The following is a 25,017-nucleotide window of genomic DNA, read 5'->3' on the forward strand; positions in this document are numbered from 1 at the left end:
CACATTCTTCAAAATATCTTCTTTTGTGTTCAACTGAAGAAAGAACTTCATACATTCTTCAAAAAATCTTTTGAAGAATGTGGATAACCGAACAGTTGATGGTACCCATTGACTTCCATTGTATGGAAAAATGGAAAAGTCAATGAGGATCAACAATTGTCCAGTTACCCACATTCAACAGAAGAAATTCATACAGGTTTGGAACAACTTGTGGGTGAGTAAATTATTTTCTTATTTTGGTGAACTATCCTTTTAACTGTCTCTATACTTAGTTTACAGTCATAATGTAAATGACTAACATGACCTCATTAGTATCCGCAGGTGTTTATAAAATGAACTGGATTCTGTAGCTCATGATGCAAATCTGCTTACAGCGGGACGACCTACTTCTTTTATAAACTGCAGTTAGAGAGGCATAATTCAGATGTTATGGAATGTGGGTCTATTCGTTCATTTCAGGACTTGAAAGGCCAATTTAATCTTCCAGGGTGTTCATTTTTCTTTTACTTTACAATTTTGTGCTTGTAAAGTCTGAGGCATCCGAATTATATGATAAAATATTAGAATGTTCCAATTAAATATTAATTGGATGTTTATTGCATGAAAGACCTGGAACTTTTGTAATCTGAATCTAATTGGAAGGTTGATTGGGATAATATTGCTGCAGCCTCGAGAAACCTTAATCTAATTATTCATTATAGCTTTCTTCACAGATTGTATTTCATGCCACATAACTTTTTTTTATGTCTCAATAACTGAAGCTATACTTTCAAAAGGTTGTATATTTCACACTTTCACTAACCAAAAAATACAGTAAAAACAGTAATATTGTGAAATGTTAAAATGTCATTTATTCCTGATCAAAGCTGAATTTTCAGCATCATTACTCCAGTCTTCAGTGTCATGGTCCTTTAGAAACCATTCTACAGTAACATGCTGATTTGCTGCACAAGAAACATTTCTGATTATTATCAATGTTGGAACGGGTAATATTTCAGTGAAAATAGTGATACATTTCTTATTTCAGGGTTCTTTGATGAATAGAAAGTTTGAAAACTGTATTTATTTGAAATAGAAATCTTGTGCAACATAATAAATGATCAATTTAATGCATCCTTGCTGAATAAAAGTGTTAATTTCTTTAAAAAAAAGGCTTTTTGTTTTCTCAGCACTCATGGTTGTTTTTGTTATTTGCTTTAAAATTAAAGCCTTTTTGCATCGTTTTAATCAATTAGTATTCCCTCCTCCGCTCTTGAAAATTGTGCTAACATGCTCTATTGATTTCTCCACGCTAATCTTTGTTCCCTTGCATATAGACCCTCATGCATATGCATGCAGCAGAGGTTTTAATATTAATGCATAATTAAACGATCAACTCAGTGGTTTCAGCACTTGGAACAGATATTGACCCGTTTACTGTCGCATGGAAAACAAATGGAAATATTCAGTAAACATTCAGTAATAACATAAGGCCAATGTGATAATATGTGATGTTAAATGAGTAGTTGTTGGTGTCATGCAGAGTTTCCCAAAGGCTCATTAGTTAAGGGGTGATTTAATCTAAATCAGCTGAATAGAAACGAATAGTCAAACTGTAATTAGCAATTATGTTTTAGACATTTCGCAGTATTCAGATCTTCTTACCTCGTTTTCATCGCTGTATCTGTGTGATCTTCAGTCTTCGGCCTCCATCATCTTCTTCTGACTAATCTCACGACCCTTGTAATTTCCTCTCGGAGCGCTGCATGCGGCAGTGACTGACAGTAATTCACTGGCTGTAATGTCATTTGGCTGCCGTTCCCTCCTGTATCAGACTCTGTTTTGCTCTCCATCAGCAGTTCTGAAGTTCTGCCCCTCTGATGATTGTGTCTCACACTCGTTAGATGGAATTGAACTGAGCTTTTCTGCGCTCTAATAACATGTTTCATTTATACTTAAATTCAATAGTCCTCAGGCACTTTTCATTTGCATATATTTATATATATATAGTTCCCATTTGCATATATTGCAGATATATATTTGCAGCCTTGAACGCTGAACCATCTGCGCTCTTTGAAGTGTGTTTCGAGTATCTAGCAGTCGGTACCAGACGGGAGCTGATAGGGTCCTTGTGTAATCTCTAGAGGAATGTTCAGGGGCCGAAGGGAAAAGAGCTTCACTGCAAACACCTGAGGGCCACAAGCTTCCCGATTTCTCTCTCTTTTTCCGCTCTTGCTGTGCAGTCCAAATAATTTAATCTCTGCTGGTTTCCTAAATATTTAAAGGGGTAGTGCACCCAAAAAAGAATATTGTGTCATCATTTTCTCACCCTCAAGTTCCAAACTTGTGTGAGTTTTTTTCTTCTGTTGAACACAAAAGAAGATATTTTAAAGAATGTTGGTAACTGAAAAGTTGATGGTAGCCATTTACTTCCATAGTATGGAAACAAAAAACTATGGAAGTCAATGGGGATCATCAACTGTTCGGTTTCCCACATTCTTCAAAATATCTTCTTTTGTGTTCAACTGAAGAAAGAACTTCATACATTCTTCAAAAAATCTTTTGAAGAATGTGGATAACCGAACAGTTGATGGTACCCATTGACTTCCATTGTATGGAAAAATGGAAAAGTCAATGAGGATCAACAATTGTCCAGTTACCCACATTCAACAGAAGAAATTCATACAGGTTTGGAACAACTTGTGGGTGAGTAAATTATTTTCTTATTTTGGTGAACTATCCTTTTAACTGTCTCTATACTTAGTTTACAGTCATAATGTAAATGACTAACATGACCTCATTAGTATCCGCAGGTGTTTATAAAATGAACTGGATTCTGTAGCTCATGATGCAAATCTGCTTACAGCGGGACGACCTACTTCTTTTATAAACTGCAGTTAGAGAGGCATAATTCAGATGTTATGGAATGTGGGTCTATTCGTTCATTTCAGGACTTGAAAGGCCAATTTAATCTTCCAGGGTGTTCATTTTTCTTTTACTTTACAATTTTGTGCTTGTAAAGTCTGAGGCATCCGAATTATATGATAAAATATTAGAATGTTCCAATTAAATCTTAATTGGATGTTTATTGCATGAAAGACCTGGAACTTTTGTAATCTGAATCTAATTGGAAGGTTGATTGGGATAATATTGCTGCAGCCTCGAGAAACCTTAATCTAATTATTCATTATAGCTTTCTTCACAGATTGTATTTCATGCCACATAACTTTTTTTTATGTCTCAATAACTGAAGCTATACTTTCAAAAGGTTGTATATTTCACACTTTCACTAACCAAAAAATACAGTAAAAACAGTAATATTGTGAAATGTTAAAATGTCATTTATTCCTGATCAAAGCTGAATTTTCAGCATCATTACTCCAGTCTTCAGTGTCATGGTCCTTTAGAAACCATTCTACAGTAACATGCTGATTTGCTGCACAAGAAACATTTCTGATTATTATCAATGTTGGAACGGGTAATATTTCAGTGAAAATAGTGATACATTTCTTATTTCAGGGTTCTTTGATGAATAGAAAGTTTGAAAACTGTATTTATTTGAAATAGAAATCTTGTGCAACATAATAAATGATCAATTTAATGCATCCTTGCTGAATAAAAGTGTTAATTTCTTTAAAAAAAAGGCTTTTTGTTTTCTCAGCACTCATGGTTGTTTTTGTTATTTGCTTTAAAATTAAAGCCTTTTTGCATCGTTTTAATCAATTAGTATTCCCTCCTCCGCTCTTGAAAATTGTGCTAACATGCTCTATTGATTTCTCCACGCTAATCTTTGTTCCCTTGCATATAGACCCTCATGCATATGCATGCAGCAGAGGTTTTAATATTAATGCATAATTAAACGATCAACTCAGTGGTTTCAGCACTTGGAACAGATATTGACCCGTTTACTGTCGCATGGAAAACAAATGGAAATATTCAGTAAACATTCAGTAATAACATAAGGCCAATGTGATAATATGTGATGTTAAATGAGTAGTTGTTGGTGTCATGCAGAGTTTCCCAAAGGCTCATTAGTTAAGGGGTGATTTAATCTAAATCAGCTGAATAGAAACGAATAGTCAAACTGTAATTAGCAATTATGTTTTAGACTAATGTAAGCAGCAAATGTATGCAGCGCACTAAACGCTATTGAACATCACAGCAGACGTTTATGATTATTTTATTCATGGCCAATTGGTAATCAGACTCCAGTGAATCAACATTTGGAGCTTGTAGTTTGGCGTTTGTTTACACAGTGTTGGCGGACTGATTGCTTTCTTCCTGGATGCTGCGAGTTTGCAAACGCTTTAAGCTGCGGAAGGAGTTTGCTATAAAAACCCATGTGTGTTTTGCAGGATTCCGGAAGGACAGTCGGATGGGCCAATATCATCAGGAAGACTGCGGTCTCTTGAGGAACAGCTAAGCCGAGCCAAACAGAAGATCCACAGCTTTCAGAGATTATCTGGAGACGGTAAGAGAGTAGATCATCAGGACTGAGTCTTTTTTCTGAACCCTGACAAAACCTTCCCATACACATGACCCAAACACTCATAGTCTTCCATTGGTCGGAATAACACTAAATGGAAGACAGTGTATCTTTAATATGAATGAATCTTGAATATGTTTTTATTTTAAGTAAAACATTTTTAAAACAAAATTTCTGAACCCTGACAAAACCTTCCCATACACATGACCCAAACACTCATAGTCTTCCATTGGTCGGAATAACACTAAATGGAAGATTTTAAGAAATTTTTGTTTAGACAGTGTATCTTTAATATGAATGAATCTTGAATATGTTTTTATTTTAAGTAAAACATTTTTAAAACAAATGGAGAATCTGCCAGTTCAGTAAGATATAAATGCACTTACATTCTCAGTACAATCTACAAAATTAAGTCTAAGTAACTTTTAAATTTGTCTAATTTACACTGCAGTTCAAAAGTTTGGGGTTGGCAAATTTTTTTTATTTGTTTTAATGTTTTAAGTATCTTATGCTCAGTTGTTTGCTAAAAAAAAATACAGTAAAGTCAAAAATAATGTGAAATATTATTACAACTGTTTTCTATTTGAAAATATTGTAAAATGTAATTTATTCCTGTGATCAAAGCTAAATTTTCAGCATCATTACTCCAGTCTTCAGTGTCACACGATCCTTCAGAAATCATTCCAACATGCAATAAGACCAAATTTTATGTCTTCAAATTATATATATATATATAAATAACACAATTATTCATGCTTTCTGACTATAAGTATGCTTCCTACTGTACAATCAGAACAGTTTAAGCCTTTTAATCGATTGAGTTGTTTTTTTGTTTTTTCTAACGACAAATTTCTAACAAGAATTTCATTTTCTTTGTCAACCAGCAAGGGAATATTTTGTGGCAGATATAACAAACTATGCATCATCAGTAGCAGTTTGTTTCCTCAAATTAGGCTGGATTGCTTTCATTCAAATATAAATCTCAAAATGCATAAACTGCTCTCCAGACCCCTGCAGTTCCACCCAGGGCGTAAAATTAAGAGTTGAGCGTTGGCGAGAATATGACATTTTCCAAGGAAATCAACCTATGTCTTATTTACAGTTATATATGAAACTGGGATACAATAATGCATATTAACATAAAAAAAATTGTTGTTTATATTCTGACTTGCAGATTGACGTCCATGTAGGTCTAACAGAAGCACAACAGCATGAGTCATTAAATGTTTGCACATGTTTGTGTGTGTGTATTCAAGTCTTTGCATGCATAATCATGGCTAGCGAATGGGTCAGGGTTGGGAAATCTCCTTGCTACAGGATCTGCCAGAAATAACTACCAACATCGTCAGCAGCAGCAGCAGCATCGTCACCCCGGGCCAGAAGAGCACAGGTCACAGATGTATAAGGATCATCCTTAAAGAGCCTGTCTCTCTGGCGCTGCTTCACGTCCTGTTCTGACCCCTATAAAAGACAGATAGATGCTGTGTGTCTCACTCAGGTCACCTCTGCTGTAATGAGAGCAGGATTAGAAGAGAAACCTACAGCACCTGAACCTCACAGCCACAGTCACAGTACTTATTTGAATGATTCTTCACTAGACTTGAACAGCGAATGTTTGCACATGTTTGTGTGTGTATTCAAGTCTTTGCATGCATAATCATGGCTAGCGAATGGGTCAGGGTTGGGAAATCTCCTTGCTACAGGATCTGCCAGAAATAACTACCAACATCATCGTCAGCAGCAGCAGCAGCATCGTCACCCCGGGCCAGAAGAGCACAGGTCACAGATGTATAAGGATCATCCTTAAAGAGCCTGTCTCTCTGGCGCTGCTTCACGTCCTGTTCTGACCCCTATAAAAGACAGATAGATGCTGTGTGTCTCACTCAGGTCACCTCTGCTGTAATGAGAGCAGGATTAGAAGAGAAACCTACAGCACCTGAACCTCACAGCCACGGTCACAGTACTTATTTGAATGATTCTTCACTAGACTTGAACAGCATTTGCATTAGTTATATTGCACTTGTATCTACAGTATGTAAAGTATGTAATACATTTTTAGCATTATTTTTACAATAACAATACAATATCTTTCTTAGATTTAGCGATTTGTTTGGGATATTTTGAAACTATTAAATGACAAATATACTATTTAATTTAACACTCAAATTAAAATATTTGAAATTTATCAAATACATGTGTTTGTGTTTGTAGACAGACAGACAGACAGACAGATAGATATGATTGGTTCATGCGATAAATCCGCCTCTTGTGTTTGTGCGCATTCATCGTTCATGAATCAGTCTGATTGAACAATATAATTGCGTTAATAGGAAAGCTAATTTTAAAAAGTAAGTAAACAACTCACACACTTAGATATAACTACTAAGACTTGATCAGACTTGAAATGGCCTGAAAACATATTTAGCGAGCTTTGATGACTTATGATCCGAAAAATTCAAAAGTAGTTGAAAGTTAACTTTAAAAAAGAAATAAGTTCACAAAATAAAATTTGTTAAATTGTTACTGCCTTGAGTTATTATGATGGAATAAATGTAAAATGCTTAAAAACACTAACTTGATGAGTTTCATGCTTGGCTTTAGTAAATAGAATATTGATTACGTTTTGATTACTTTTTCTTCTTCTTCTGATAGCTAAAAAAATGTGACTGGGACATGAATTTGCATTTGATAAAAAAAAAACTGAGTTCCTGTCAGTATAACTGTGAGTATATATCAGTGACACCACTGATATTTACAGTACATATATAATATATATTTTGCCTAAATAAATAAACTAGTCTTTATAAGTCTAAATGATAAAACTACAAATATAATAGTTCATTCAACACTGAAACATTTTTCAAATGTATATATTTTATAATAATCTAACCCAATATTTGAATATTTTTATGCTTAGTATAGTATCACATTGTTAGCTTGGTAACACAACAATTGTGAGTCCTACCGCATGCAGAGAATCTAAATGAGTCACTTCTGAGGTTCCATCTCAGTTAGGATGCGTCCCATGTATACAGCATTCATTCAGGGTCACCCGTCCCGGAGAGATTATACCCAGGGGTTTCTTGAAAAGCACTGAATTGAACTTATTACATAAGAGCAAAAGAAGTAGGCAGAGAAGTGTAGAGCGAGAGATGAGTGAACGCAGAATCAAAAAGAGGACAGTCGAAATCTGTAGGGAAGATCAGCAGCAATTGCAACCGTTTACATTTTCTTTAAGAACTCACAGACTATTACAAATCTACCTGCCGTCTTTTTATATAAAACACACGAGTCAACATTAATAGCTGGCAAGTCAACTAGATACATAGTTGACTTACCAGTTAAGTTGTGATTATCTTCACAGCCTTTCAGACATCATTGCCTAATTAGAGCACTTTTGAATCTCTCTTCTCTTTGTCAGTTGGTCCGGGTCGAGAACAGGAGGAACTGCGGAGGAAGGTAGAGAACGGAGTGAAAGAGCTGTGGTATTTTATTCACAGCGAGATACAGAAGCTGAGTCACGTCGAGCCGTCAGACAGACAGAAACACACTGAGACGCTGCTGCAGGACCTCGGTCATCAACAGAGGTTAGATGCGTACAGTATCATCACGCTGTTGCTCACTGATGCTCTTTTGTTCCTCAGGGGATCTGGTCAAGGTTTCATTCAAGTTTTGTCTTTTGGTCGACGTCGTGCTAGTTTGTTTGGTGTGTTCCACTTGTCGGGCTCACGTCGGCGGCAGTTTGCCCGGTTGGCGTCGGGGTTGTCGGGACCGTCGGCGTGAGTGAGAGCTCTGATTGGATGTTCATTTTAGCAAACGAGTCAGTTTCCGAGAATTAAAGCGAAAATGATGAAAACAAGCACGTAAATGAAGGCGGTACAGACAGAAGGCTGTTTAAATGTTATGTGATCTTTCCCAATCATTCTAATACGCAAATGTTTTCATAACAACATGAGCCGCTTAAAATTATTAAAGGGGTCATATGATGCGATTTCAATTTTTTCTTTCTCTTTGGAGTGTTACAAGCTCTTGGTGCATAAAGAAGATCTGTAAAGTTGCAAAGACTAAAGTCTCAAATCCAAAGAGATATTCTTTATAAAAGTTAAGAGCCTACCTAAAACGGCTCGTTCTAGCACGCCCCCACATGTCTACCTCACGATGTGGGAAGATTTGCATAACGCCGCCCAAATGTTCACGCAAAGAAGGCGTAACTTTTATACTCGCTAAAATATAAATATATATAGGTCTTATTTTGACACATAGTCAAAACAATAATGAAGACTACATTTTGTATGAAGAACATGAATCCTATTTTTCAAAGTATTAAGATTTATTGCATTGTGACAATAGCACATTTACCCTCTAAATTCTTTTTAATGTAATAAGAAAAAAAAGTTTAATTGAAATCATAAAGTATTAATGAACCACATGAGTATTTATTGTATTGCCTTTAATTAAAAATACATTATGGTATAATTTTTACTATACTAGAAGTTTAGTAAGAAATAAGAAGAAGAAGAAATCATTTTAAATATTATTTAAAATAAATGTACAACAAAATTATACAATAAAATATATACAATACACACACATGTATATGTATGTTTTTATATTTTTATAAATGTATTTTCAATTATAATAATTTTATTTGTGTCTTTTGATCAACAAGACTGTATTTATTTGATAAAAAATTGAGAAAAACAGTAACACTGCAAAATATCATTAAATTTAAATCAGCTGTTTTATTTTTGAATATCTTGTCAAATGTAATTTATTGCTGTGATCAAAGCTGAATTTTCAGCATCATTACTCCAGTCTTCCGTGTCACATGATCTTTCAGAAATCGTTCTAATATGCTGATTTGATGCTCAACAATCATTTCAGATTATTATCAATGTTGAAAACAGTTGTGCTGCTTTAAATCTTAATGTTCCTAAAGCAAAAGATCATTTATTTATGTATTCTTCTGTTTTTGGGGTGAGTTGTGAATGTTCTTGATGGCTTTGATAAAATTCAGGATTGTTTTAGGTGAGTTGGATGATGAAGAATGGATGTGCATCTCTACTTTCATCGTTATGAAACAGCTCCATATACTAATAGTGCTGTAATAGAAATATAGCAGCACTTAATTTTGAGTTATCACCCGCTAGACTAATTACGGACAGAGACGCTGTCAATATCTCATTATCTCTGTGTCTCTCAGACACACCATCAGCACATCAGCACCTGTTTTTCCGTTTTGACAAAGAGAAGCGTTCGATACACATTTAACTCCCTGAGGAGTCTCTCATTGATGAAGTAATAATTAAACTCCTCATAAACCCAGCATATGCTCATCTGTTTGAGTTAGCAAATGACGCTTTAACAGAATTCATTACTAGTGTCTAAAACTCGATTTAAAATAAAATGATCATCAAACATGTTTCAGACCTGTATTACTTTATTTCTTCTGTTGAACACAAAATGAGATGCTGGGCTGAATGTTCATGCTGCTCTTTTATGATTTCATATGATATTATGATTTAAGCATTTGTTCAGTTTGGTTTGACAGGATTGGATTATTTTGATTTCATAGTTCTGTACAAAGCGATGCCTCAAACCCAAATGTGACCGGAGGGAGAGTTGAGGTAGAAATGGGATAAAAATATGGTCAAAATAGGTCAAGTATTGTACCACAAATAATCAGAAGTGCTGGGTGGATTATTTATCAATTATAGTCCATTACTGAATTTCAGGTAACATAATATGACTACTTTTAGATTCCTTTTTTAGAATAATCTTATATCATATTGAAATAAAATAAAAAGAGAAAAAAATGTTTATCCCATTCGCTATACAGTGCTGGGTAGATTACTTACAAATTGTAGTCTGTTACTGATTACAAATTACATGACAAGTTGTAGTTATTAACATAACATTTTAGGTTATATAATCAGGCAAATTTTTGATCGCTTTTAGATTACTTGTGACCTAACTCGTTTATCACATTGATTTAATTTGGAAAATCTTGTACCATATTGATAAAAAAGAAAAAAAAATACAAAGAAAATATATTCCGTTCGTTTGGTTTAAACAACATGAAATGCGTTAATCATTACATTACGCTAATAATTAATTAAATCATAGAAACAAAATTAAAATAAATAGTTTTAAAATAACAACAAAGTAAAACGCTTACTAAAACAATGAAATATTTTATTTGTTTACCTGCATGTCATGTGAGCATTAACCAATGTCAAAGAACTGCTCACCTGCATGTATGTTACTTAATTATTAACTTATTACCAGAGGTGCAAAGTAACTAATTACAAATACTTTCGCTTATGCCGAGTTCACACGGCACGATTTTAGCCCGATTTTTCACTCGCCGACAGGTTTTGCGAAATCTCAGAGAAATGCCCGAAATACGGTTGTTTTTTATGTCAGCAGGTTGAAGCGACCCCAATAATGTGATATTTAGGCCCTGGAATGTGAATTGTACCAGGAGAACCCCGCCAAAAAAATTTGTATTTTACCCCCCGAACGCGATTTTTACTGGGGGACCCCCTCGAAAGCAATTGAGCTATTTTCAGGCTAGTTTTGAGTAGTAATTGGGCGGGTTTTGTAGCGAAAACCTGACAACCCTGCACCAGACAGAGCTGTCGGCGATTCTTCCTATTGTGAAGTCATGCAATGTGAAACCCCCTGTCGATCTATCCATCGTGCAATGTGAACACAGCAACAACTGAATGCTACCCCAGATAGTCAAGCAGTGTGAAAACAACGGCGATCCGACGAGTTTGAAAATCGTGCAGTGTGAACTCGGCATTAGGGGTGTTCGATATGACGATTTTTGATCGCGGACGATCTGCTTTTGAAGAAATATCGTAGTATCGTGCTACAGCGCACATTCTATCAGTTGCAGTTCTTCTGGCGCCTCCATCTCAATATACTGTACAATGCGACATAGGCTCGACATAGACATAAAATAGTGGCATTCATATCAGTGTTAACTCAGCGGTAGAGTTACTTTGACGAGACACTGCACCTATTCGCAGTCCCAAACGTACATTATTTGCATGTGCTTTAAAGTCTGTTAAATTACTGTTTAAATTTTTCATTCGCGTGCTGTTCTGACAAGCGCTTTTTCTATGCGCGCGCACTTAAGCCTGTCAAACAGCGCCTGGTTACTGAATCATTTACGCTAATACTGTCAAAACACACAAGGTTTACATATAGACTCGGTTGGTTTATGTCTAAAATGAAAGTAAACAGTTGAGAGAAAAACAGATAAGTTGCCTGTATATTAGATGCGTGCTGGTCTTAAAGGGACAGTACTAAACATGCTGCCGGGATAGTTCACCCAAAAATGTATTTTCTGTCATTATTGACTCACTGTAATTATGTATCATTAAGTATAAGTATTATTAAGTATCATTATGTTGTCCCAAACCTGTATTAATTTATTTCTTGTGCGGAACACAAAAGAAGATGTTTGAAAGAATGTGGGTAACCAAACAGTTGCTGGTCCACATTGAATTTAGGAAAAAAATACTATGGAAGTCACTGTGGCAACGGTTTGGTTTTCCACATTCTTCGAAATAGCATTTATGTTCAGCAGAAGAAAGAAACTCATTCAGGTTTAAAACAACTTTTGAGTGAGAAAATGATAGTATAAAAATAAAACACTATGACAGAATTGACAGAAAGATAACAGAATTTTTATTTTTAGGTGAATTATTCTTTTAATGTTAATAAAACACCAAAACACAAAGAGAAAAATCACTACTCTTGACTGAAAAACTTTAAAGGGGTCATATGGTGCGATTTCAATTTTTCCTTTCTCTTTGGAGTGTTACAAGCTCTTGGTGCATAAAGAAGATCTGTAAAGTTGCAAAGACTAAAGTCTCAAATCCAAAGAGATATTCTTTGTAAAAGTTACGAGTCAGCCACGCCTACCTAAAACGGCTTGTTCTAACACACCCCCACATGTCTACCTCACTATGTGGGAAGATTTGCATAACGCCACCCAAATGTTCACGCAAAGAAAGAAGGCGTAACTTTGATTCTCGCTGTAGTATTGTTGCCGCCGCCGCCATGTTGTGAAGGCACTGTGTTTCGTTGTGAAAGCGAAACTACTTTGTTTCGCCTTCCAAAAGAGGACGATATCCGCTTTGTCGTGCCTGGAGCTGATCCGTGCTGGTCGCAGAGGGAATACATCAACTTCGCTGTGGATCGCCGGATCGGCTTTCACCGTGGACGAAGCGGAGTCCAGCCCGGGGTCGTCACATGTGGTTGCCGCAGGCATCACAATATGGTAATTTACGTAACATTTCCGTCACACGCTTGAGGTATTCGGCCAATCACAACGCACTGGATAGCTGGCCAATCAGAGCACACCTCGCTTTTCAGTTCGATGAGCTTTGTAAAAATCGACGCGTTTCAGAAAGGTGGGGCATAGAGGAGAAACAATAATGTACAGTATGTGGAAAATAATGTGTTTTTTGAACCTTAAACCGCATAAATTCATTTCATTACACCAAATACACCAAATAATGTTTTTTAGCAACATCATATGACCCCTTTTATACAGTTGCTTTAATAGGAATCAGTATATATAGTGTTTTATTTTTATATTTGTTCATTCAATTTCTTGAATGCTCCTGTTAAATGCACCTATATTGTACCTAAAAATAAAACATTGTTTGTTTTATTTGTATATTATGTATACTTGTAATGTGTTGTACTTTGTACTCCTTTTTTAATAACAAAGATAAAATAATGACAAAGATTTTTATCTTCGCCCAGCAAACTACTTTTTCATTCTTACTTGAGTCATATTATTTTTGAGTACTTTTACTTGTACTCAAGTAAATTATTCCTTAAATAGCAATACTTTTACTTAAGTGCAATTTCTTAGTACTCTTTTCACTATTACCTTAAAATCTCAGAGGTACTTCAAAAAAATATATATAAGGTGGAAAGTTCAGCTGACAAATATAAAGCATGAGAATCCCTGCATTACATCGAAATAAGAAATAACATGAATGTATGCATGTTTATGTGGTTGAAAGACAAAGGCCTTCCAAAGACATAGTAATACTGTACATGGGTAAATTAGGAAGAATCAATGAATATTCACTAATGTACTGTTATTTTTCAGTAATATGTAATCATTGTCAGCTGATAGAGGAGGATGTTTGAGCGTCTCCTGTGTGTTTCTGTCAGAACCATCATGACGGACCTGCAGGATCTCAGTCAGGCGGACGGAGCAGGAGACTGGAGAGAGAAGGAGGCCAGACATCTTTCCAGCCTGGTGCAGAACAGGATCTCCTTCCTGCAGGTACAGAACGAACCTTCCTCCTGCTGTTAGACTTCCTAAAATACAGGGAAAACTGGAAAATTGTGAAATGTTATTACTGTCACGAATTCGGTCCATGAACTTCAGTTTATTCACCACCAGAGGTCACCCTTTCCATTACATTGACTCTCGCACAACACAAACTGTTGCATAGCACCCCGGACTACATATCCCATCATTCATTGCACGATTTGTACACTGCACTGATTGCACTCATTGCACACAGCTGTTTCTTATCACCTCACTCACTATATAACACCCACTCAAACCACCATTCTCTGCTGAGTATTGTTTAGCCTGTATCCCTTTCCGAGTCTCCTTGTTTCCTTGTTTTGCCTTGCCTGTTTTTGCGGTTTCTGATCTTTGCCTGTTTTCTTGGATTTCTCCCTCTCGTCTCGCCCCTGTGATTCTGTCTGCCGATCGGTGACCTAAGCTAGCCCTAGGACTATTCTTGCGTTTTTGCCCGCCATATACCTGTTTGCCATTGTTCGACCCTGCCTGTTATACCACATCTCTTTAAATAAAGCTTGCAGATGGATCCACACGTCTCACGTCTCGTCAGCCCCGTTACAATTACAATTTAAAAGAACTGTTTTCTATTATAATATCAAAGCTGAATTTTCAGCATCATGAGTATTCATGAGTTTTCGCCACGTAAGAAAAAAAATAATGCCTCAAAGTCTAAATTATGACATACTCAAGTCGAAATTATGACTTTGAAAGTCTAAATATTTTTCAAAAAAATTGTAATTTCATTTGAAATAATTGTCCATTACGCTAAGTGTAATTAGCACACTCTCTCACTCTCTCGCATGATTTGAGAAATCATTCTTGTCTGGAACACAAACTAATCGAGTTAGGCTTTAGAGCTGAATTATATGCAGTACGGCTGTCAAAAAAAAAGTAAAATAAAAATCCACATTCGAATGCAAAAACGTTGCATTTGAATTTTAGGTGTGCGTTAAGGAGGCAGCCTTATCAGTGGCGCACGAGATACGATGACGATGTAAGTGTCGTTGCATTATAATGTTTTTGTTAGTCTAGCCAGATGAAGCCACTAGATGCGGCGCTGCTGCGTTGTTGATTACAAATATTGCGGGAAAAGAGAACATCAATGCGAAGATCTTGTTTACGTCAAAACTGAAACCTATCCGTTCACACAGAATGCATATTTCACACATTTTCTAGAGGGACATCTATCACCATTGCACTCGCGTCTCGCACAAAAGAGCCGCATGTTTAGAAAGCCATATAAAATTAATGCAAGTTCAACTTTGAAAAAACATATCTCGAGACTTAATGGCGGGTTTTTTTCCCCCCATCCCACTGCAATTCGTGTTTTTAAATGAAAAATGTACTCTGTGTGATTGGCTTTCGGCCCTTTGTATTAAACTATGCATACATACATGATGCTGTTTTGTTTATAGTTGTTTAAGCAACTTAATTATAATTTTATAAACTATTTTATAATTTATAAAATTATCTAATTTTATAAAGTTTATAAACATTATTTTAAAAATTATGCACTTTTTTCACAGATAGTCATGTTATCTTATGTTTGATGCGCCCTCTTGTGGCCTCAGGAGCCAAAAGCTTTCATTTACCCTAACTGAAATTATGCATTTTAAATTCGAATATAATTCGAATTTTGATCATATTTAAGCACAAAATTCTAATTTATTTTTTCAGCCATTTTGACAGCCCTAATGTGCAGAAGCAATAAAGCGAACAACACTAATGAAATATATTTTCTGATATGATTCACTCTGTACCGTTGTTCCTCTTTGGGACTGTTTCTTTTTTCTCTCCGTTCTCTTTATACTGAGATCTATGACTTTATGCCAGTTTATTATTGTAAAGGAAATATTGATGTCATTTGTGAGTTTGATTTTCTTTACAAACCACCGCTAATGAAAATTAAAGTGTAAGATCAACTGAAGTCAGTCTTTTATTGATTTATTTAACCATTTTCATGTATATTTTCAAAGTTATGTTGCGAGATCTTTTGAATCTCGACTCTTATGCCTCGATCATACATAATTTGTTTTCTGCAATAAAGCAAGAAAAAGATTGTCAAGTCAATCCAAAAAGAATCATCGAAGATCCCATGTTATTTAACAGAACAACATATAGCTGATCATTACGGATGGTACCTACCTGTAGTGTAACTACCCAGTTTAAGCTGGTTTATCTGGTCTCTTGGCTTGTTTAAACTGGTTTTCAGTTGGTTTAGATGGTGAGCCATGAGTTAGCCTGACTAAACTAGACTGTTGTTTTTTTTCAGCAACAATTTATTTGACAAAAGTCTTCGGTAACGCAATACATGTCTTTTCTGTCACTTTTTATTTATTTTATTTTATTTTTCATTTTGTTTTATTTATTTTAGTTTACGGCTTTATTCTATTTTATTATTTAATTTATTACTTTTTTTTTTTAGATTATTTATTTTATTTATATACAATTATTTTAATGAATCTGGTTATAATTCAATACCATGGTACATATCAAATAATATCTTATCACTGATTTTCATACAATCACTCTACTAATATTGCCATGTACCATAGTATTGATTTTTTTTTATCATTTAGTGCCATTGTATATATCACTGTAACATAGTAGCAACACATTTATTTTATTTTATTAAATTGGAATTTATTTTATTAAATGTTTTATTGATTTTATGTAATATTATTTGAATAAATCTGGTTATCATTCAGTAGCATGGTATATATCAAATACTCTCTGATGGCTGATTTCCATACCATCACTGTACCATAGTACCGTCACAGTATATTTTTGTAAGCGCATGCTGCTCTAGTTTTATGCTCAGGCAGCACTTTGAGGCTTTTTTAGATAAGAGTGCTTCGTCTGCTGCCATAGCAAACTCTGTGCCAACACTATTGAATTTGGATTAAGAGTAAAATCTATATAGCCTTCACTCAAAAAAAAAAAAAAAATCCCCAGACAAATACACTAATGTGAAAGAGCCGCCAGACAATTCGATTATCGTAACTCATTTCCTCTAATGGCACAATAAAAAAGAAAAAGCATTTCTAAAGGGAAATATAGACTGCTAAAATCTTCCACTGCTGGACACACAGAATCACTTCATCTCTGGCAAATATGTAACATGATAACCATAATTACTGCCCAAATAACTGCAGTTATTATTCGTACTGTAATATTATAATTAATATGAGATCTCCTTCAAGCAACCTTTTATTTATTTATTTAATCATTCAAAAGTTTGAGGTCTATACGTTTTTTAATGCTTTTGAAAAATCTCACCAGGGCTGTATTTATTTCATTACAAATACAGTAAAATTGTGAAATATTATTACACTTTAAATGAAGTGTTTTGTGAATATATTGTAAAATGTAATTTATTCATATGATGCGAAGCTGAATTTTCAGCATCATTACTCCAGTCTTCAGTGTCACATGATCCTTCAGAAATCATTCTAATATGCTGATTTGCTGCTCCAAAATATTTCTTAAAATAAATGTAAAATAAAATAATAATAACAAATGTTTTTTTTATTCTTACTGACCCCGAACTATTTTATTTATTTGTTTATTTAATTTAATTTAATTTAATTTTTTTTTTTTGACCCTGCTTTTGCATGGCTGTAGCACCTTATTCACCTCCAGTCTTTCCCTGTGGATGAAACATTGAATGAAATAGATGATCTAATACATCAAACCTCTCATGAAAGCCTTTCTGACATCAGATGGGACTGTTTCAATCTCACTATATGAATCTCCAAAGGACTGACTGTGTCCCTGTCTGTCTCTGTCCCTCTGTCTCTCTTTCTCTGTCTGTGTTTCTCTCTTGTCTCTTTGAGACCCTGCTTACATGCAGTGAATGTGATATAATAATGAAATCAGACAGCTCTCACTGGAGAATATGAACAATCTCATCAGAGATTGTTGCGTAAAGCCTGAAAGCTTGCACTGGAAACAAGCATTGCATCCTGGTGTAGGAATTGTGGGAAAACAGTCTTTAGCATTCATTTTTAGAGTACTTGTTTTGTTTTGTTTTTTGTTATTTAATTTGATTATTTTTGCATGCTATATTAGGACAAATTAATTTAATCTAAAACGCAGCCTTAATTTTAATTGCATGTGTCATTTATCTTCTTTATCTTTGTGTTTTATATATTTGTTTTATTTTATTTTATTTTTATTGTATTGTATGTGCACATGCTCATGCAAATTCATTTAATCTAAAATGCAGTCATAATTTTAATTGCATATCTCATTTGTTGTCTTCGTCTGTATTTATTATTTTATTTATTTTATGTGTCATTTGTCTTCTTTTTTTCTAGATTCAGTTTTATTTACACATGCGACATTGGTACAAATTCATTTAATCTAAAATGCAGTCATAATTTTAATTGCATATCATCTGTATTTATTATTTTATTTTATGTGTCATTTGTCTTCTTTATTCTAGATTTAGTTTTATTTACACGTGACATTGGTACAAATTTATATAATCTAAAATGCAGTCATAATTTTAATTGCATATATCATTTGTCATCTTCGTCTGTATTTATTATTTCATTTATTTTGTGTCATGTCTTCTTTTTTTGTAGATTTAGTTTTATTTACACATGCGACATTGGTACAAATTCATTTAATCTAAAATGCAGTCATAATTTTAATTGCATATCATCTGTATTTATTATTTTATTTTATGTGTCATTTGTCTTCTTTTTTTCTAGATTCAGTTTTATTTACACATGCGACATTGGTACAAATTGATATAATCTAAAATGCAGTCATAATTTTAATTGCATATCTCTTTTGTCATCTTCGTCTGTATTTATTATTTTATTTATTTTATGTGTCATTTGTCTTCTTTTTTTCTAGATTAGTTTTATTTACACATGCAACATTGGTGCAAATTAATTTAATCTAAAATGCAGTCATAATTTTAATTGCATATCATCTGCATTTATTATTTTATTTATTTTATGTGTCATTTGTCTTCTTTTTTTGTAGATTCAGTTTTATTTACACATGCGACATTGGTACAAATTTATATAATCTAAAACGCTGTCCTAATTGTAATTGCATACAGTATGTCATTTCTATTCTTCATCTGGATTTTATTTTATTTTCTGTACACATGCTATATTGATACAAATTCGTGTGATCTAAACGCAGTGCTGACTGTAATTGTGTATGTCATTTGTGGCTCAGAACCCGCAGGACTGCAGTAAAGCTCGGAAGCTGGTGTGTAACATCAATAAGGGCTGTGGATACGGCTGTCAGCTCCATCACGTGGTTTACTGCTTCATGATCGCTTACGGCACGCAGAGAGTCCTGATCCTCGAGTCCCACAACTGGCGTTATGCTCCTAAAGGTTGGGAGACAGTCTTCCGGCCCGTCAGCGACACCTGCACGGATCGATCCGGAACCACGACCGGACACTGGTCAGGTGAGCGTCAATCCCGCTGTAGGTGTTCAGAGTGAGCAGATCTAAACATGAAAATGTGTCAGTCTGACTTCTTTCTTTCATATGTCATTGTTTTACTATCATTGATGCTAAACTATTACTTTAAGTTACTATTATAGTTATAGTTACTATTATGAATACAGTACTATATTATTAGTTGTGTTAATGTTTTAAATTAGATTTTATTTTTATATATTCTATTTTCTCTTAAAGTATTAGTAATTTTCCTGTTTTTGACATTATTTATTATTTTATTATTTATTTTTAAATATATGTATACACAGTTTATATTCATTTTTATTATTATTTTGTTTATTTACTTTTAGATTTTTCTTACACTAAATTAAATGAAAATGGGAATGTTGCCTTGACAACTAGCTGATATTTATTTATGTTTTTAAGTTTTAGTTTTGGTTAACTATGATTCTGTTATGGTGAAGGTGGCTATTTACCACTGCTTTAGATTTGGCTCGTTCAAAGTTACAGTATTTTTAATGTTAGTTTTACTGTTTTTAATTTAATAAAAAAAATAATAATAATCAAATGACTTGAAATATAAACTACCATTCAAACGTCTCTTTTGCTCACCAAGGCTGCATTTATTTGATTAAAACCAAAGAGTAATATTTTGGAATATTATTGCAATTTAAAATAGCTGTTTGTAATATATTGTAAAATGTAATATATTCCTGTGATCAAATCTGAATTTTCAGCATCATTACTTCAGTGTCACATGATCCTTCAGAAATCATTCTAATATGCTGATTTGCTTCTCAAGAAATATTTCTGATTGTTGTTCTGCTTCATATTTTTTGTGGAAACCAAATTTTTTCAGGATTCTTTGATGAATAGAAAGTTCAAAAGGACAACGTTTATTTGAAATAGAAATCTTATGTAACATTATACATGTAGATAATGTCATTTTTGGTTAGCGTAATGCATCCTTGTTGCATAAATGTATTAATTTCTTTCAAAAAATCAATTGTTCAAATAATCTTTTGAACAGTAGTGCATTTCATTTTTAATTTGCTTTAACTTTATAATCTAAAGAACAGTATAGAAACCATTTTTCTTGAATTTCCAGCAAAACCAACAAAACATTAGACTTTGCTAGTTTAGGTTTGCAGTAACATCTAAATGTATTCATGTTTGCAGATCTCCCTAATTAAAGTACATGTTGTTTATCTGTGTTCTCTGATTGCATTGATTTAATTGTTTTTCGCTTTCCTTCTAATTCATTTGAATGTGTTTTTAAATTAACTTAACTCTCATTTCAGTCCTTTTTAAAATAACTTGTGAACTGATTGTAATCTTTATTCTTTTTGTGCCAATTAAGCACCACTGTGTATGAAATGCACTGTAAGTTAGTTCAGGCCTGTATTTTTAATTTATGCGTCAGCATTTTCTACTCTAAAACCGTTGTGTGAACTAGAGTCCGCTTCTCTAATGTTCTGTAATGCTAAATAGACAAAGTGTAAAGCTCTAGTACAAGACGAATATTTAAGCATAATGAGGACATTTGAAAATTTCCTCTCTTCTTTGTGTCCTAATTATTACAGCCGAGGATCTGTTGAGGTAATAGATTATCTGAGGATTCTCGTCAAAACCCATTCCAGCCGCCAGAAACCAGAAGCGTGAAAAAGAGCTGCGAGTGCTCTTACATAAGCCTGGGAATGGCTTGGGAGTTTTTTCTTAAATATTTCATGCTTTAGCTAATTAAAATTTCAAGCATACTCCGATCACATGTGCACTTGCTGGTGGAAAGACCGTAAAGCAGCCGCTGTTGTTGTGTGGTAATTGTTGGGGAGAGTTTTAATGAGCTGCTTGTCAGTTGGTTTGCGGTCAAGTCCGTTCTGCTGCTTTAATGCTCATAATTAGCAGACCTGCCGTAACTTGTTTTTTAACAAACGATTAAAACAAAGCCGCTGTTTCTATGCAACACTTTCAGACTCGGTTAATTTGTGGTTTGTGTGTTTCTAAACTCAGTTCGAGATCTCGTAGGTTAATCAGAACCATTTCATTTCTCTAATAAAGGTGGGACTGAAAAATTGTGAGAGGAGAGTTCAGCCAAAAATGAACTTGGTGTCATTATTTACTCGCTCTCATGCTGTTTCAAACTTTATTTATTCTGCATAACACAAAAAGAGATGTTTAACAACTTTCACACTTCTGTTTTGTAGGAAACAGCAAAGGAAACAAAAGGAAAGGGAATGTGGACAGATTCTACAAAAATGACAAAGAGCACCATAAACGTGTCATAGAAGTGCATAAAAGTGGTCCATATGATTTTTTGTGCTGTTTTCAATTCAATTCAAGTTTATTTATATAGTGCTTTTCACGATACATATCGTTGCAAAGCAGCTTTACAGAACATTAAGTTTCTACAATATATAAGACGTAATCAAACAGACAATGAACACTATTGACAGCAATTATTATATGTTGCAATCAAACTTATAGCAAAATGTGGTAGTTCTGTAAGTTGTTTCAGGGTTGGCATCATCTGAGGTCCTCTGAGGGGTTGGCATCATCTCTTCTCAGGTGTTCTGGATCCAGACTGAAGCTTGTGTAAATCCTATGAATCCCGTGGCATAAACAGAGAAACAAATAGAGACAATTATAGCGTAGCTGCTGTTCCAACCAAGCATAAATTATTTGTTTAACCCAAGCTAAAGAATAACAATGTGCATTTGATCAGATATAACTGCAGTACAAGATTATGAGATGCATTATTTGAATGCTTGGCCAAAGAGATGTGTCTTTAATCTAGATTTAAACAGAGAGAGTGTGTCTGAACCCCGAACGTTATCAGGAAGGCTATTCCAGAGTTTGGGAGCCAAATGCGAAAAAGCTCTACCTCCTTTAGTGGACTTTGCTATCCTAGGTACTACCAAAAGTCCAGAATTTTGCGACCTTAGGGAGCGTGATGGATTGTAGCGTGGTAGAAGACTAGTTAGGTATGCAGGAGCTAACCCATTAAGGGCCTTATAGGCAAGTAATAATATTTTGTAACTGATACAGAACTTAATAGGTAGCCAGTGCAGAGACTAAAATTGGGGTAGTATGATGTAGCGAATTTAACTCATGGGGAAATATGAATAATTAACCATAACTAACTATGATTAATTATTAATATTTTAGATCCACTGTAGATATTTAGCTGACCACTCAGGGTCAACCGTCTTGTCAGTATGATCATATTTCCTTGACCTGCATTTTGGACTACATGTAGCTTGTTTATTGAAGATGCAGGACAACCACCTAGCAGTGCATTACAATAGTCCAGTCTAGAGGTCATGAATGCATGAACTAGCTTTTCTGCATCAGAAACAGGTAACATGTTTTGTAGCTTGGTTGGTAATGTTTCTAAGATGGAAGAATGCTGTTTTTGTAACATGGGAAATATGATTGCTGTCTAATATAACACCCAGCTTTTCTAATGTAGAGGAAGTAACAATACATTCGTCTAGTTGCAAATTGTAATCCAAAATATTCTGTGTACTGTTTTTTGGTCCAATAAGTAATATCTCGGTTTTATCCGAATTTAATAGGAGAAAATTATTGGTCATCCAATCTTTTACATTTTTAACACACTCTGTTAGTTTAGATAATTTAGAAGTTTCATCTGGTCTTGTTGAGATATATAGTTGAGTATCATCAGCATAAGAGTGAAAACTAATCCCGTATTTTCTAATAATATTACGGGCAACATGTATATTGAAAATAGCAGAGGACCTAGGACAGATCCTTGTGGCACTCCATAATTTACTGGTGATAATTGACATAAAATAAACAAATAAACGTTTAAATAAACAAAGTGGTAGAGATCAGACAGGTATGATCTAAACCCTCTTAAAGCCTGCTCTTGAATACCTGTATAGTTTTGTAATCGATCTATGAGTATGTCATGATCTATGGTGTTGAACGCAGCACTAAGATCAAGTAAAACTAGCAATGAGACACAGCCTTGGTCTGACGCAAGAAGCAAGTCATTTGTAATTTTAACAAGTGCTGTTTCTGTGCTATGGTGGGGCCTGAAACCTGACTGAAATTCTTCATAGAGATAATGTTTTTGCAGGAAGGAGCAAAATTGAGCAGACACAACATTTTCTAAAACTTTAGACATAAACGGAAGATTTGAAATTGGTCTGTAGTTTGCCAGTTCATTAGGATTGTAATAATTTACTTATTTGTAAGGGAATTAATCATTATTAATTCATTCAGGTTTATTTCTAGCTCAGGTTTTAAAAGAACTCGATCTGAGATACTGTTTTTCCATGCAATTCTAAAAACTTCCAAGTTAGTTTTTCTCCATTTGCCCTCAAGATTATGAGTTTCTTTCTTGAGAGAATCGGTATTACTGTTGTATTATGGCGCAGTACGTTTTTCTCTAACCTTTTTCAATTTGATGGGGGCAACAGCTTCTAATGTATTAGAGAAGATAGTGCCCATGTTGCTAGTCATTTCATCTAGTTAATGTGTATTTATTGGTACACAGAGCAGTTGAGATAAATCAGGCAGGTTATTTATGAATCTGTCTTTGGTGGCTGTAACAATTGTTCTGCCCGGACGATAACGCGGAGCCATATAGTTAATATCAGTAATATGCAGCATGCATGATACAAGGAAATGGTCAGTAACATCATCGCTTTGAGGTATGATATCTATATCAGTAAGATCAATTCCATGTGATATAATAAATCTAGCGTATGATTAAAACGATGAGTGGGCCCGGTGACGTTTTGCTTGACTCCAAAAGAGTTTATTAGGTCAGTAAACGCAAGTCCTAATGCATCATTTGTATTATCAACGTGAATGTTAAAATCTCCGACAATTAGCGCTTTATCAACAGTAACCAATAGGTCTGAGAGGAAATCTGCAAATTCTTTTAGGAAATCTGTATACGGCCCTGGTGGTCTATACACAGTAGCCAGAGCAAGAGATACGATCGATTTCTTTTGCATATCTGACAGTGTAACATTAAGCATTAGTATTTCGAATGAGTTAAACCTGTATCCTGTTTTCTGAGTAACATTGAGAATATCACTATATATTGTTGCAACACCACCGCCACGACCAGTCTGACGGGGCTCATGCTTATAACAGTAGCTTGGTTTTCAGCTACTGTTTTCAGCTCATATTTTAAATGTATTTTTATTTTATTATTTATTATTATTTATTTTATTTATTTTTATGAGGAACGTACCATAATTTGTAAGTTGTGCACAAACATAATATTTGAGAGCTGAAAATAATGACTTTTGGGTTTGTTCATCACACAAATATAGCATATGGCTTCAGAAGACTATATTAAAACAAATTACAATATATTTGTCATTTTTAATGCATTTTTGGAGGCATCCATCCCTATTCACTTTCATTGTTTGAAAAAGGGCAGCGTGAACAAGTCTTTCAAATCTATTTCTGCTGTTTTCTGTCAAATTGGAAGTTGTGCACAAACGTAGATCAGAATTGAGAACTGAAAATAATGACTTTTGGGTTTGTTCGTCACACAAAAGCTATCGTATGGCTTCAGAAGACTACACAAGGAAAAAATAAGTGTAAAAACAATTTCCACTCAGAAATTGCTAGTACATTTCACAGATAATTATGAAAAAAGGGCAAATAAATTTGTAAAAAAAAAATAATCAGTTCTCCAATAATCAGTTTTATTTTGAAAAATCTTATTTTATAGTGTATAGACAACAAATATTCTAAAAGTTTATGGAGAAAATTTATATATAT

General features: G+C 34.3%; 1 protein-coding gene across 1 annotated transcript in view; it reads left to right on the plus strand.

Moving 5' to 3' along the window:
- LOC107548413 (alpha-(1,6)-fucosyltransferase-like) overlaps positions 1-25,017 on the plus strand; it is a 105,437-nt gene that overhangs the window by 69,358 nt on the left and 11,062 nt on the right. The window contains exons 3-7 of the mRNA XM_016229077.1: positions 4,335-4,450; positions 7,887-8,052; positions 13,673-13,787; positions 19,017-19,254; positions 20,832-20,847. Coding sequence (XP_016084563.1) covers positions 4,335-4,450; positions 7,887-8,052; positions 13,673-13,787; positions 19,017-19,254; positions 20,832-20,847 — 651 coding nt within the window. The remainder of the gene's footprint in view (positions 1-4,334; positions 4,451-7,886; positions 8,053-13,672; positions 13,788-19,016; positions 19,255-20,831; positions 20,848-25,017) is intronic.

Source organism: Sinocyclocheilus grahami, unplaced genomic scaffold (assembly GCF_001515645.1).
Source record: "Sinocyclocheilus grahami isolate Dianchi unplaced genomic scaffold, SAMN03320097.WGS_v1.1 scaffold347.1, whole genome shotgun sequence".
NCBI lineage: Eukaryota > Metazoa > Chordata > Actinopteri > Cypriniformes > Cyprinidae > Sinocyclocheilus > Sinocyclocheilus grahami.